At 48.2% G+C, this 14,085-nt stretch overlaps 1 protein-coding gene across 1 annotated transcript in view; it reads right to left on the reverse strand.

The window, feature by feature from the left end:
- Positions 1 to 4,565: 4,565 nt before the first annotated feature.
- LOC142919888 (protocadherin Fat 3-like) overlaps positions 4,566 to 14,085 on the reverse strand; it is a 51,920-nt gene continuing 42,400 nt past the window's right edge. Inside the window, exons 15-18 of the mRNA XM_076062564.1 lie at positions 11,731 to 11,973; positions 10,384 to 10,761; positions 9,903 to 10,135; positions 4,566 to 9,062 (exon numbers count right to left, since the gene is read on the reverse strand). Coding sequence (XP_075918679.1) covers positions 9,021 to 9,062; positions 9,903 to 10,135; positions 10,384 to 10,761; positions 11,731 to 11,973 — 896 coding nt within the window. The 3' untranslated portion in view covers positions 4,566 to 9,020. The remainder of the gene's footprint in view (positions 9,063 to 9,902; positions 10,136 to 10,383; positions 10,762 to 11,730; positions 11,974 to 14,085) is intronic.

Genomic DNA, 14,085 nt, shown 5'->3' on the forward strand with positions numbered 1-14,085 from the left:
TAATCAGTCATCCTATTGTGAACAACGTGACAATAATTGCATTAAGGGCCGCGCATGATCAATGACCGAATGCTGTGTTGTGTGACAATTCAAGTAACGAAGCATTGTGGCCATCGAGTGGTGTTGATAAGGCAATTCGAAGTATTTCAGTCGAACGCTTTAAATTCATAATCGTTATGAATCAATGAACGAACATCAACGTGGTACTGTGCTGACGATTTCAAGCATAATAACTTCGCATATCAGGATGTATTAAGGATTGGATACGAATCAAAGACCAAGTGCTGTGTTGTGTAACAATTCAAGCATACGAGTTTGCATATTATAAAGTTAAGGTTTGATAGAATAGTTCGCATGTTTTTAATCTCTCTCTCAACAACCGATCGATTGCGTTACGCGTCGGGAATTAACCACAGGTGCCGCTATCGAGGTGAAACAACGCAATCGTGATGGTATCATGTTAACGCTGTGTTGAAATTCCAAAATCCCGAGATTGAGTTTTCATATTCTCCAAAAATTAAAGTTAGCTAGAAATAAAATTGATTAAAGCAGAAGGTTTGTGTGTGATTCTTCCTGAAATTCTGCATAATATTGTTCTGCGTATGAGATCTGAATCCTGGGGACCTATCATAAGCACACTATCACCATACATAATCCATAACACGCATAATTCGTAATGTTCAATCGAGAGTAATCGTATCCTTATCGATAATACGGAATTAAAGAGCAGAGTCGAATCGACTCTCTCTCATTCACGCTCACAACGCCTGCGTCACTGCATACGATTAATTGCGTCATTCCAATTCATAACACAATCCTAGTCACCGAGGCTCGACCTGATAATCCATAACGACCAGCATTATCATAACCATGCCCACTCGCATAAATTAATACGATTACCTCTCGAATCAGCATAATTTATGCGCATAATTACACTGATGAACATAATTTCGGATAAATTATGCAAATCTCAAATTTCATTTAATTTTCATTATTTTCATCAATTTTCATAACACCTATATATACAACATAATGGGCGCGTCGTCCGGGATCTCTCGCAGACAGTTTATGCTCGAATTAAGGAACAAATCACTGTTGTATTAACCAAGGTTTTATGATCTAACGTTACCCTGTGACTGTAACGGGTGTAAAACAAACAAAAAAACGCACTCTGAAGGGAAATTCCAGAGTAACAGGGTATAACAAAGACAGTTGAAGTAAGATTATTTGCTCGAGTCAAACTGACTACATCCTGTGATACAAGTGTTTTTATACGTACTCTGAAGGGAATACCAGAGTCACACGAGTCGAACTGATGCATTCTGGATACAACTGTTTTGATATGCACTCTGAAGTGAAATTCCAGAGATGCTCGTATTAAGAGTATTTTTTGAGTGGATTGCGGGATATTGGGAACTTGTACCAAAATGGTCAGGCCGATCTGCTACAGAGCAAACAAATCAGGGAGACACATGGAAGGGGAGCTGTATTGATGACATTGGGACACTGCTTAAGAACTGGATAAAATGGGAGAAAAGCGAACACGATGTAAAAACATCAGGAATAACTACGCTGAACTCAGACCCTCTCGCACAGACAGACAAACAGAGATTATGGGAGGAAAATTTCGGAAAAGAAACAGGTGGGACTGATAACCCCGAAGTCAGAGTGAGACAGAATATTAAAACTAAATCACCAGGAGATTCTGTACTAATAACGCGAGAAAGGGCGGAGCCGAAGCTCCGAGGCAACTCTCCAGGAAAACGCACACCACGCACAGACGGCCGACACAAACATCGAGACAGGCACGACGCACCAGACAAATATAAATCAAACACCCCACAAAAACCACATAAGTATTAGCCATAGGACAAACATGAGTCACCGAGCAAAGTTGACCCACGTTACAGGCGCAAAATACGCTACAAAAATCATGTTAAGCAACGCCACCGTGATGTTAATGACTCATCCGAATCTGACTCGGATGACGATGATCAACTTTCCGAATACTCGTTCAGTAGTAACACTCTGAAATTGATGGACAAAGCTCTCGTCAGAATTCCCTATTTTGATCCACACAATAAGAACAGGGACATTCACACTCACATCGCAACGGTAGAAGCAGAAGCAATGATCAGGGGTCTGAGGAAAACGGATGAAAAAGCGAGTTTGCTGAAACGCAGCTTGCATGGACAGTCCATATCATGGGTAAAATCGCTACCATACGAGGTTCGGAACGATTTTAAAAAGCTGAGCCTGGCAGTGATTCGGAAGTTTGGAGAATATTCAACACTGTCTGAGGGATTTAACGCTGCAAAATCTATGACCCAGTGTGCAGACGAGGATCCTCGGGATTACCTCATGCGGTTTAAAAGAGCGTACTATGCGGGCGATGTGGATCAGTATCACGAAGGTGACAAAAGGTTCAAAATTATGTTTTTTGGATCTTTGAGTCCAGAGATTACAGAAATTGTGGGAATGGTCTTGAATCCAGAGACAGCCTCCTTAGACCACATAGTGGATCGGGCACACATGGCTTGACTGTACCGGGCTAAAAACAATGATTTCACAGCACACAGTGAACGGGACAAGGCAACCAGCCTATCAGAGGAAAATAAAAAACATGTGAGGCATTTGATGCACGCAGGCCCACAGTGCAGAAAACAAAAAGCACCCATGGATTACCAACATAATTACATACACGGGTGGTCAAATAACAATTACACGAGACAATGGCACGCAGACCAGGAGCGATCGCAGCATGCAGGGACGCGTATTTGCGAGAATCGCAACGTGTGGAGACCACGAGCAAAGTCAGACCAGTGCTCAATTCCACGGCACACAGACCGAGAGCGTTCGCAGCGTGCAGAGACGCGTATTTGCGACAATCGCCACGGGTGGAAGCAAAGAGCAGGACCATATCTTCACCCAATGCAGCGGCACACAGCCGGCCAAAATTACCCACACAGATGGCGAGATAACAATTACGGTCGACAGTGGCACATAGAGAATGGGCGGCCACGACACACAAAGACACATAATCGCGAGAATCATGGCGCATATAGGCCAAGAGCAGAATCACGCCGATTCCCCATTCCACGATACACAAGGGGCACACATGGCTTGGCTGTAACAAAGAGGGTGACATGGGCACGTGATAAATCGCTCACACTGGTTGAGAGGAAAATGACAGGGAAAGAGGTGTCCGCTGATCTGAAAAAAAAATCACACCCCTTCGAAAAAATCAAGCAGGCTGGAGGTTACAAACAGAACCAGGAGGGGAACCATGATTGTGGAAAACTAAATGCGTCATGCACCCACTTTGATGTGGTAGGGAACGCGAGAGTCGCTCCCGTGGTGAACCCACCTATTGAACAAGGAAAATTAACCATGAAGCGTGATCTAACAGGAAATGATAACCAACAGGATCGGGAGGAGGAACATGCTTGTTTGGTAAATGGAAACGCGATCAATTGTGTCGCAACATTGCGTGAGAGTACAGTAAAAGTGCCAGGGAAACGCGTTACGGAGACAAAAATCCATGATGGATTGGGGAATGTGTGGAAATCCAGCACACGCAAAAACATGGAATCGAATCGAGGCACGGAATCGGATCGTGGTACGGAGTCAGCAAATCTGCACATGGTTGCGGAGAAGGCAAATGACCCCAACAGTCGAGCACGGAAACTCGTGTTGTGTACTAATCCTGGTGGCGTACGACATGGCTTCACGCCACATAAACCCACAGGGAAGGCGAGGGATAAAAAAAATTACCGATACGAACCAAGGAACCGTGCTCATTTGGCTAAAGCCGTACCGACGATGAACCAAAACGACGATGTGATGATGTTGCATGGAAAGGTCACAGGTTACTCGAAAATACCTGGTCATGAGAAAAATTATTCTGTACTTTTGACCAAACGTGGCAGTAAGGTTGCCAATAACTTGGTAAACATTAAACAAAGAGATGCCAGGAGGGAAACGGTGTACCACCGGGCTCGAAACCGCTATCCAGTGTTTCCCAGGAACTGAAACAAAAATCAAAGCAATAATTGATAACAACCGATGTAACATGTTGCCTTTATTTTTTTTTTCCTGTTCTTTTATTTTTTATTTCAAATGTAATCATGCTGTGACACGTACGCGCGCGTTGTAAGGAAAAATCACAAACTGGAAGACAGTCGATGGTTCATGGTGGAAAAAGGCATTTTTCTTTAATATTAAAAATAACCGGTGGCAGACCACCGATCATTTTTAAAAGGGTGTAATGTTGTATACGGCCCTTTTTCTAATTAATATCCATAATAATATTTACGGATGCATACACAGATTTCTTTTTCCTTTCTTTCATGACAAACAATATATATATTTTTTAATAATGAATCAAACCCGTAAGCCAGAAACACGAAAAACCAGGTGTCGGTCATAAACAGGCCATATAGAGATATAAAGAAATAATAAAACTCTCAAGGCGAGGATGTAACAGCTATCGGCGAAAATCTCCAGATGAACAAGAGTTTGATGGGCCCCTTAGGAAAGGTCCCTCCGAGGTCAGAACACCAAGAGAGCAGACACCAGACGCCAACAGGGTAAATCGTATACATATTCTTTTCCTTATTTTCCAGTAAAACAACAAAAAAATTAAAAGGCAACAACAAGAATAAGATAAAATTAGCGATCCTAACGCTCACTCCAATTAAGAACAGGCCACCAGACACATCAGTTAATTATTATCCAATGATTAATTCGCTATCAAATGATTTTCACCTTTAATACTTTTACTGTTAAAACAAAGCTTGGAGCAAGAATACCGAGTCACATCAAAGGTTATCGAGAAGGAATGAGACAACGGGCAAACTTGCGAAAGAGTTTAAACAATATTCCAAGCAACCCCGACCACATTTGTCTCTCTCACAGCGCGGAGAAGCAGGAATTACACCTTATCACAAGGGGCCATCTGGAAAAGCCAGCCGGGTTTGATTAGGAGACACACCCACCCCACACACGGCAACCAGGCAAAGAAAGTTTTAAAGGAAATTGCAAAATAATATTAATAATAACGTGTTAACCTTACACGACATTCCATTATAGAACCTTACAGAACCAAGGGATATGCATTCCAACAATCAAGAAATGGACCTCTTAAACTCAGGATGATAATTATTTTTCTTTTTAATAATTCCATCATAACAATTCGAACCTCGGTAAAACCGAGAGGTGTCGGGAGGACGTAGTTACAAACACGAGTCTTGGCGAACATGGGACCAAATGGTATTTGAGAAATATAAGTCAAAGTATAAAGAGGTGCTCCCGGCCACCTTTGTCTTTCCCTGCAGCACGTGATAAAATGCATACGCTCAGAAGAGCATCTTCACTTGGAAATAAATCAAATACTATGAATCACAAGCAGGATCATAACTGTGTATGATGAGATACCAACTGTGATGTGAAATGTTAAACTTTAAAAAATCTTAACCATTTCTTTGTGCGTCGGAACGCGAACGGAAAAGGGGGGGGGGGAACCCGCCCCTCTCTCTGGGTGGAGGGATCAGACAACCAGACGCCACCGAGATGAATCGAGGTGTCTGTTGTCTTGATGTTTATGGCTTGAGGAAAGACCCGAACAGGACCGTGTCATAAATGACACACACACAAACATACACACTGACACACGAACCCCCCCACCACCGACACACGAACCCCCCCCCCACCGACATACGATCAGATCAAAGATAGCTCCGCCTCGTGAGGGGGAGCCGAGAAGGAGAGAGATTTTTGGCATAAAAAGGAGCCGTTTCAGCATTGAAATCAACTCATCAGCCCTCGGGGCCAACTCATCAGCCCTCGGGGGCAGCTCAACAGAAGAAGACTCATCTCAACTCAGCTCAACAGAAGAAGACTGATCTCAACTCAGCTCAACAGAAGAAGACTCATCTCTACTCATCTCAGCAGAAGACCCGCTCAACTCATCTCAGCAGAAGAGCAGCCATCACCGACGCCGGAGACGTCTCTACAACTCGCCGAATTGGCGACCCGCTGCCGCTGTTAGCGGCCAGCGCCACCACGAGCGAATCGTGAGCCTGCAATCTACAACCGCCGACGACGGAGCACCAGCGCGCCGCTGCGGGCGTGCTTCTAACACCGTCTACCAGACGGTCATCTCAGCTACAACAACGCATCTACTCGTTCACCAACGTCCGTCGAGTCCGAACCAACTACTGAAAGAAGAATCAACTGATACGTATGATACACTGCCCCCCACTAAACACAAACCAGACGTCTGCTTGACGCAAAGAATCGATTCCGAACATTGGCCTACTCTTTCACCACTCACACCATTCAACACACACACACGGGTCATTAACAAAGCCTAAAAACCTCAAGCCATTGAACCATCCGTGATTGTGGAAACATCGCAACGACCGAGTGAATAATCCATCGTTTTTAAGAGTGTTCATAATTTTTCTCTGTAATATTGTGCTGGGGCTGTACTTCTAACCGCATAAATTACCAACTGACCCATTAACAAGGATTAATTCTTGGCACCTCACCACGGAGCGCCGCTCGCGGGGATAGAGAGCGGGTTCAACCGGTTCCCTGTCAGGGGTCTGGCCACAATTAATTAAAAGATTGGCCCGAGATAAGGATATCAAAAGGAAACATCGCCACCCATTGAGTCGCGTTGAGAAGTTGATTAGAAATACTTGAGTCGTTCGTTAATATTGTCTTTCTGCATAATCTTGCTGGTATCCACGAATGAAATAACGAATTGAAACGCATAGTTGTGCCTCCAAGAATAATACTGGTTGTAGTGCCCCTGTCAACGAGTAGCGTTGCATAATAATCAGTCATCCTATTGTGAACAACGTGACAATAATTGCATTAAGGGCCGCGCATGATCAATGACCGAATGCTGTGTTGTGTGACAATTCAAGTAACGAAGCATTGTGGCCATCGAGTGGTGTTGATAAGGCAATTCGAAGTATTTCAGTCGAACGCTTTAAATTCATAATCGTTATGAATCAATGAACGAACATCAACGTGGTACTGTGCTGACGATTTCAAGCATAATAACTTCGCATATCAGGATGTATTAAGGATTGGATACGAATCAAAGACCAAGTGCTGTGTTGTGTAACAATTCAAGCATACGAGTTTGCATATTATAAAGTTAAGGTTTGATAGAATAGTTCGCATGTTTTTAATCTCTCTCTCAACAACCGATCGATTGCGTTACGCGTCGGGAATTAACCACAGGTGCCGCTATCGAGGTGAAACAACGCAATCGTGATGGTATCATGTTAACGCTGTGTTGAAATTCCAAAATCCTGAGATTGAGTTTTCATATTATCCAAAAATTAAAGTTAGCTAGAAATAAAATTGATTAAAGCAGAAGGTTTGTGTGTGATTCTTCCTGAAATTCTGCATAATATTGTTCTGCGTATGAGATCTGAATCCTGGGGACCTATCATAAGCACACTATCACCATACATAATCCATAACACGCATAATTCGTAATGTTCAATCGAGAGTAATCGTATCCTTATCGATAATACGGAATTAAAGAGCAGAGTCGAATCGACTCTCTCTCATTCACGCTCACAACGCCTGCGTCACTGCATACGATTAATTGCGTCATTCCAATTCATAACACAATCCTAGTCACCGAGGCTCGACCTGATAATCCATAACGACCAGCATTATCATAACCACGCCCACTCGCATTAATTAATACGATTACCTCTCGAATCAGCATAATTTATGCGCATAATTACACTGATTAACATAATTTCGGATAAATTATGCAAATCTCAAATTTCATTTAATTTTCATTATTTTCATCAATTTCCATAACACCTATATATACAACAACCACCCTTTCCTGAAACCGCATTGGGGCTCCGCAAGCCTTTCCTCAGCGTGCCTGGCAAGGCGATGTTGAATAATCCTTGCCAGGACCTTTCCCAGCACACTGACGAGTGAGATGCCCCTGTAGTTGTTACAGTCTGTGCGGTCCCCCTTCTTAAAGAGGGGGACCACCAGGGCATCCTTCCAATCCTGCGGAACCCGTCCAGTGGTCCAGGCTGTTGTTATGATGTCATAAAGGGCAGTTTGTGCACAAACGCCACCCTCTCTCAGCATTTTGCTTGGGAGATCATCTCTACCCGCTGCCTTTCCTGGTCTCAGACTCCGGAACGCCTTCAGTACTTCCTCAACAGATGGCACTTTAGCCAGCCACTCACAGGGGGTGACTTAGAAATAGGTTTTACCCTTTTAACTGGCACAAAAACTGACACCTTTATTCAAGGCATCGTGTTTGCAATAACCACAACACAAGCAGTCAAAATGCAAACAAAAGAGATGCTGTTTAATGGCACTCCGCTCCAGTGCAACGGGGGGGGGGGGGGGGTGGGGGGGGGTCGATGGTGCTCGCAGAGAATCCGAGGAAAGAACTGTCAAGGGAACGCATCGAGTTAATTTTACAGCGGACAGAGAGAGTAGTGCGAGCATCCAACGCACCGTTATCAGTGGCAAATTAAAAGATTTCGGGTTTAGTAACATCTACCAGAGCCGATGTGTTTCGAAGAAAAAACATTGAACAAAAAACAAAGATAAACAGCCCCTTACTCGGCGGGCAATCGTTTTTTTGTTTCCGCACCGCACAGCAAAATGCTAATTGTCTTGCAACACAAACAAAACGAGGAGGAGGGGCTTTAATTCAATGGCACCGGGGCACTGCCGTGGCAGCTAACGTTTGCCCGAGCCGAGCCACAAGTCCCCTCCGATGCTAACCGACAGCGGATACGTTGGAGGCGTGCGATCCTCGCCTGGCGGGGTGCATCCCCCAAGCGGCGACGTACAATTAGGCACCAACAATAAAACAACATCCGTCAGCCTCGAGTTGAGTGATCTGCACGCGGACACGCTCCCGCAACGAGCGAGCGAGCGAGGGGCTCCGTCGGTCAAACGTGGACCCGCCGCCCACCGGCCGGCAGTGGCGAGGACGTGGCAATCTCCTCCTACTCCTCCTCCTCGCTGCTGGCGTCGCCGGCTGCTCCGCTCTACGGATGATGCGACGGTGAAGGAGACAGACGGCGGTGGCACAAAACACAAAACACAGCAGAGAGAGACAGCTTCAACCACAAACACCGCAAGAGAGACAGCTTCAACCACAACACCGCGAGAGAGACAGCTTCAACCACAACCACCGCAGATAGACAGCTTCAATCACAACACAAACACCGCAAGAGAGACAGCTTCAACCACAACACCGCGAGAGAGACAGCTTCAACCACAACCACCGCAGATAGACAGCTTCAACCACAACACAAACACCGCAAGAGAGAGACAGCTTCAACCACAACACCGCAAGAGAGATAGCTTCAACCACAACACAAACACCGCAAGAGAGAGACAGCTTCAACCACAACACAAACACCGCAAGAGAGACAGCTTCAACCACAACACCGCAAGAGAGACAGCTTCAACCACAACACAATCACCGCAGAGAGACAGCTTCAACCCAACACTGCAAGAGAGACAGCTTCAACCACAACCACCGGAGATAGACAGCTTCAACCACAACACAAACACCGCAAGAGAGACAGCTTTAACCATAACACCGCAAGAGAGACAGCTTCAACCACAACACAAACACCGCAAGAGAGACAGCTTTAACCACAACACCGCAAGAGAGACAGCTTCAACCACAACACAAACACCGCAAGAGAGACAGCTTTAACCACGACACAAACCCTACCACCCACCATGATCATCATCATGCTGCTGCTGCTTCTGCTGGTTTAGTGACGACCTAAACGCGATGTTACAGGTTAACGCCGTCACCGTGACGACGATCTGACGACGACGTAACCGGCATCGTCACGGGTCGACGCCGTTACCGTGACGATGGCGTCACCAGGCAGGGCGTCCTCCTCCCCGACGACGGCGCTCTTCGCGGCGAACCGCGGTTCGTCGGTGACGTCCACGGTCACCACGGTAACGGCGCTCGGCGAGGTCGCCGCCCCTCCGGCGTCGTCGCCGTCGCCGTCGCTGGCGGCGGCGGCCCACACCGTCAGGTAGTGGTGGCGGCGCTTGTCGTAGTCCAGGGCCCTCGCCACGACGCTTATGACGCCTGGGGCAACACGGCACACACAGCACGCACGCACACAGCGCACACAGCACGCACGCACACAGCACACACACACACACAGCACACACACAGCACACACACAGCACGCACTCACACAGCACGCACACAGCACGCACGCAGCATGCACACAGCACACACACAGCACACACACAAAACGCACCTCTGCGTGATTCTATGGGAGACAGAGACCCAAGAGGGCCGCCGTCTGTGCCCCGTGCCGCGTCTCTCACCGAGCCTCCGGTCGATCCCGAACGCCCCGAGCTCGTTGCCGCTGGCGATGCCGTAGCTCGGCGCGCCCGCCCCGCCGAAGGTGGCCGCCACGGTGACGACCGTGGTGCCCGGCGCCGCGTCCTCCGGCACGGTGACGCGGTAAGCCGGCCGCCGGAACGCCGGGGTGGCGACGTCATCGTCGTCACGGAGGGACACGGAAATCGCCGCGGTGGCGGAAGGCGCCGAGCCCCCCCCCCCGGCGCGGGCGAGCACCGTGAGGTTGTAGAGGGCACGGCGCTCCAGCGGACGCTTGACGACGATGAGGCCCGAACGGACGTCGATGGCGAAGCGGTAGCCGGCCGAGTCCAGCAGAAAGTGAGTCACCCTGCGGCGGCGGCCTAAAACACACAACAACCGCCATTCGCCACTAAGTGGCGGTGGCGTCACCACGGCGCTTGTGCCAGGCAATGTGCACCTTGAGGCAGTCAAGTGAAGTGTCGAACGCCCGCTGGCAGGAGGTCACGGGGCAGACCCAGGTGCCACGGGTCGACTGACTGAGATGACCGAGATGACTGGCTGAAGCACCACCTGTACCGCCTACTGTGCCAACTTGCTGTGCTTTAGCCACCCGGCGCTCCGCTCGTTGTTGTGAGCGTCGCTCCTCCGCCCTCCGTTGTTGTTGGAGGGCGACTGCCTCCAACTGCCCAGTAGCGTCCTTCACGAGCCTCCTCCACAGAGGCCGATCTCGAGACCGCTGGTACCGGTCATCGGCAAGTCCACTCAGCTCCACGTCCTCCTGTACCACGTCACTCCATCTCTTCTCTAGCCCGTGCCGCGCCCGTTTAGCCCCCTCGATCCGGCCGAACAAAAGCTGTTTCGGCATGCGGTGGCTGGGCATGCAGGCCACATGACCCAGCCAACGCAGCCTTGCCTGCTGGAGGAGCTCACCGATGGGAATGTGTCCAGATCGCCAAAGCTAAAGATCCCACGTGTAGCCTCAGACTTTTGGGGCAAGTGCTGTCAGCGAGTAGCACCTATAAAGGCCGGCACTGTGGCACTCGAGTGGGTGGTTGGCCAGCACCACGCCCGGCCGCCTTTGCCTCCCTACTGGCGATGTTTACACACCGCACCAGGTACTCATTTGAGGCTGAGTCGACCTAGGGGAGGCCCGGGACCGGTTTAGATAATCGTCACTGGTGTTGGCCGTGAGCGGGAATCGAACCCCGGTCACCGGGTTCGTAGCGCGGCGTAGCGCTAACCGCTACACCACCGCTCCCCATAATGTACACACTCACGTGTGTGTGTGTACGTCATCGTCGTCATTGTCATCATCTTCGTCGTCATCGTCAACTTCGTCGTCACCGTACCCAGTTCGGAGTCGACGGCGCGCGCGCTCGTCACCGCCGTCCCCACGCCGGCGTGGCGCCAACGCAGGGCGACGGCACGGGGGGGCGACCCCGCGAGGAAGCGCGGGGCCGAGTCGTCCATGTCCTCCACCCTCACGAGGACCTCCGCCCGGCAGGAGCGGCCGCCCCGGTCGTTCGCGACCACGGTGAGCGCGTGGACCGGGGCGGCCTCGTGGTCCAGCGGCGCCCGCGTAAAGAGCTTCCCTACGCGGGGCCACGCCGACAAGAGATGTTAACTACCTCGCCTGGTATGCAGGAGGTCGTGGGTTCAATCCCTACCCCGACGACGCCTGCTGCTGTAAATTTGGAGTTTGCGTCTCTCTCATCATCATCACCACGATGGCTAGATGTTAAGTACCTCGCCTGGTACGCAGGAGGTCGTGGGTTCCATCCCGATGTTGTATATAGGCCCTTTTTCCATCTTAATATTAACAAGTAATTTTCCCATACATATAGATGCATATTTCTATTGTTTTTTTTTATATAATGAATAAAAACAACACCAACCCAGGCCCTCAGCATGGTATGTGGAGGTCATGGAAAAGCCATTTACCATGACCTACTGACATGATTTTGACAGTTACAAACTCCCAGGGTCAAGGGAACAGACAGAGTGCAGAGCAGCGAATTGCAAGAGACTGACGTAAACACAAAGCCAGGGTCACTGAGAGTTTGTGCTAGCCGCAGACAGCCAAGCCAAACAGCCAACCATTTATCCTGCATTACTATTAAAGTAACATACAGTTCGAAATTCAACAACAGGAATAGGCTAAATTATCGACCCTCACGCTCACTCCAATTGGCAACCAGACCACAAGCTATATCATGGAACCATCACCCATCTATTAATTCAATATGAAATGTTATTTCCATATTTTAATCATTTCTATACAACTTGACCCGAAGCATATGACAATAAGAATTTTCCTAAGTCTAAATGAATTCTCTAACCTCCAGACATAATAAGTAGAGTTAATATAAGGTTAGAGAGGAAAAAACAAGCGCACAGCAAAACTGCAAACGTAAGCTAAAGAGCCTGGAAAACCCAAGGGCGGGGGGAAGAGATGCTTGGAATGGCAGCGTGTCAGCCAAGACACCAGGCAAAGTTAAGTAAAAAAAAAATCACAATACAAAATTTCATACATAACATTAATGCTAACGCTGTTCACCGTAAACTATACTCCGCTTACACAACTTTGTTAAACATAAACTACATGACTTAAGTGATGTTAAACCCAGGGTCAGAGAGAGAAAGAGATCCCGGCCGTCTTTGTCTCCCAGCAGCGCGGGGTAGGAGTGTGCATACGCTCGGGAAAACACCTTCCCTTGACATGAGTCAAATACCACAATGGAAAGCTGACACAGACCTTGGGTTACATACAGAATCATGGCTGCGGGTGGTGCGATACCAAACTGTGAGGGATAAGTGTTAACTTTAGACCTTAACCATTCCTTTGTGTGTCGGGAATATGACATGCAGGGAGGGAAGCTTGCCCTCCCTCTCGCACCAGCAGACAGAGAGACGCCTTCGAGACGGTTTGTAACATGTTTGTTTTACTTTTGGTGGTTTATAGAAAGAGGACAACATATGGCGCAGACAAGGACACACATACGGATGGACACACATACGGACACGCATACGGACACGCGCTCCAGACCATGACACACCGCTAAATCAAAAGAAGCCCCACCTGGTGGGGAGGAGCCAACAGGAAGGATTTTGGCATAAAAGAGGACACTGCAGCATTGAAACCTCAGTTCGGGGGAACTCATCAACGGAGCTCCTCAACGGAGCTCCTCAGCTCCTCAGCTCACCAGCAAGGAGATCATCACCTCAACTGAGTTCGTCCGACGAGGCTACATGGTGCGAGTCAGCATCATCAAAAGTAGTAATGCAACGAACGTGCATCGCCAGCGCCGATTGCGCAACCGGTGTCAACACTCTACAACACCACCGAGCACGCTGCGAGCAAGCTGCGTGCGCCATCTACCGACCGAGTTCCACAACTGCAACAGCGTGTCAACTGGTCGACCTACGCCAACCTATTTTTCGATTTAAAGCTTTCGTGACTGCAAGGATTCATCTTCTTTGGTTCTTTCGGTAAAGTCACGTAGAATGAGAATAAAATAATAAATTAATAAAATAACACAATAAAATTCTCACGACGTTTTGGCCACAACACAAGTGGCCTTCTACATTGCAGGGGTCACAAAAAAGATCCAGGTCCGATTCAACACAGTACATAAAATCCGTGATCTGGTTCCATCTGTAAAAGATGCAGTTCCAGACATACAGTACCCGGGCGTTTACAAACT

Source organism: Petromyzon marinus, unplaced genomic scaffold (genome assembly GCF_048934315.1).
Source record: "Petromyzon marinus isolate PM22_M1 ecotype Great Lakes invasive population unplaced genomic scaffold, UKy_Petmar_22M1.pri1.0 PM_G_Scaffold_66, whole genome shotgun sequence".
Classification (NCBI taxonomy): domain Eukaryota; kingdom Metazoa; phylum Chordata; class Hyperoartia; order Petromyzontiformes; family Petromyzontidae; genus Petromyzon; species Petromyzon marinus.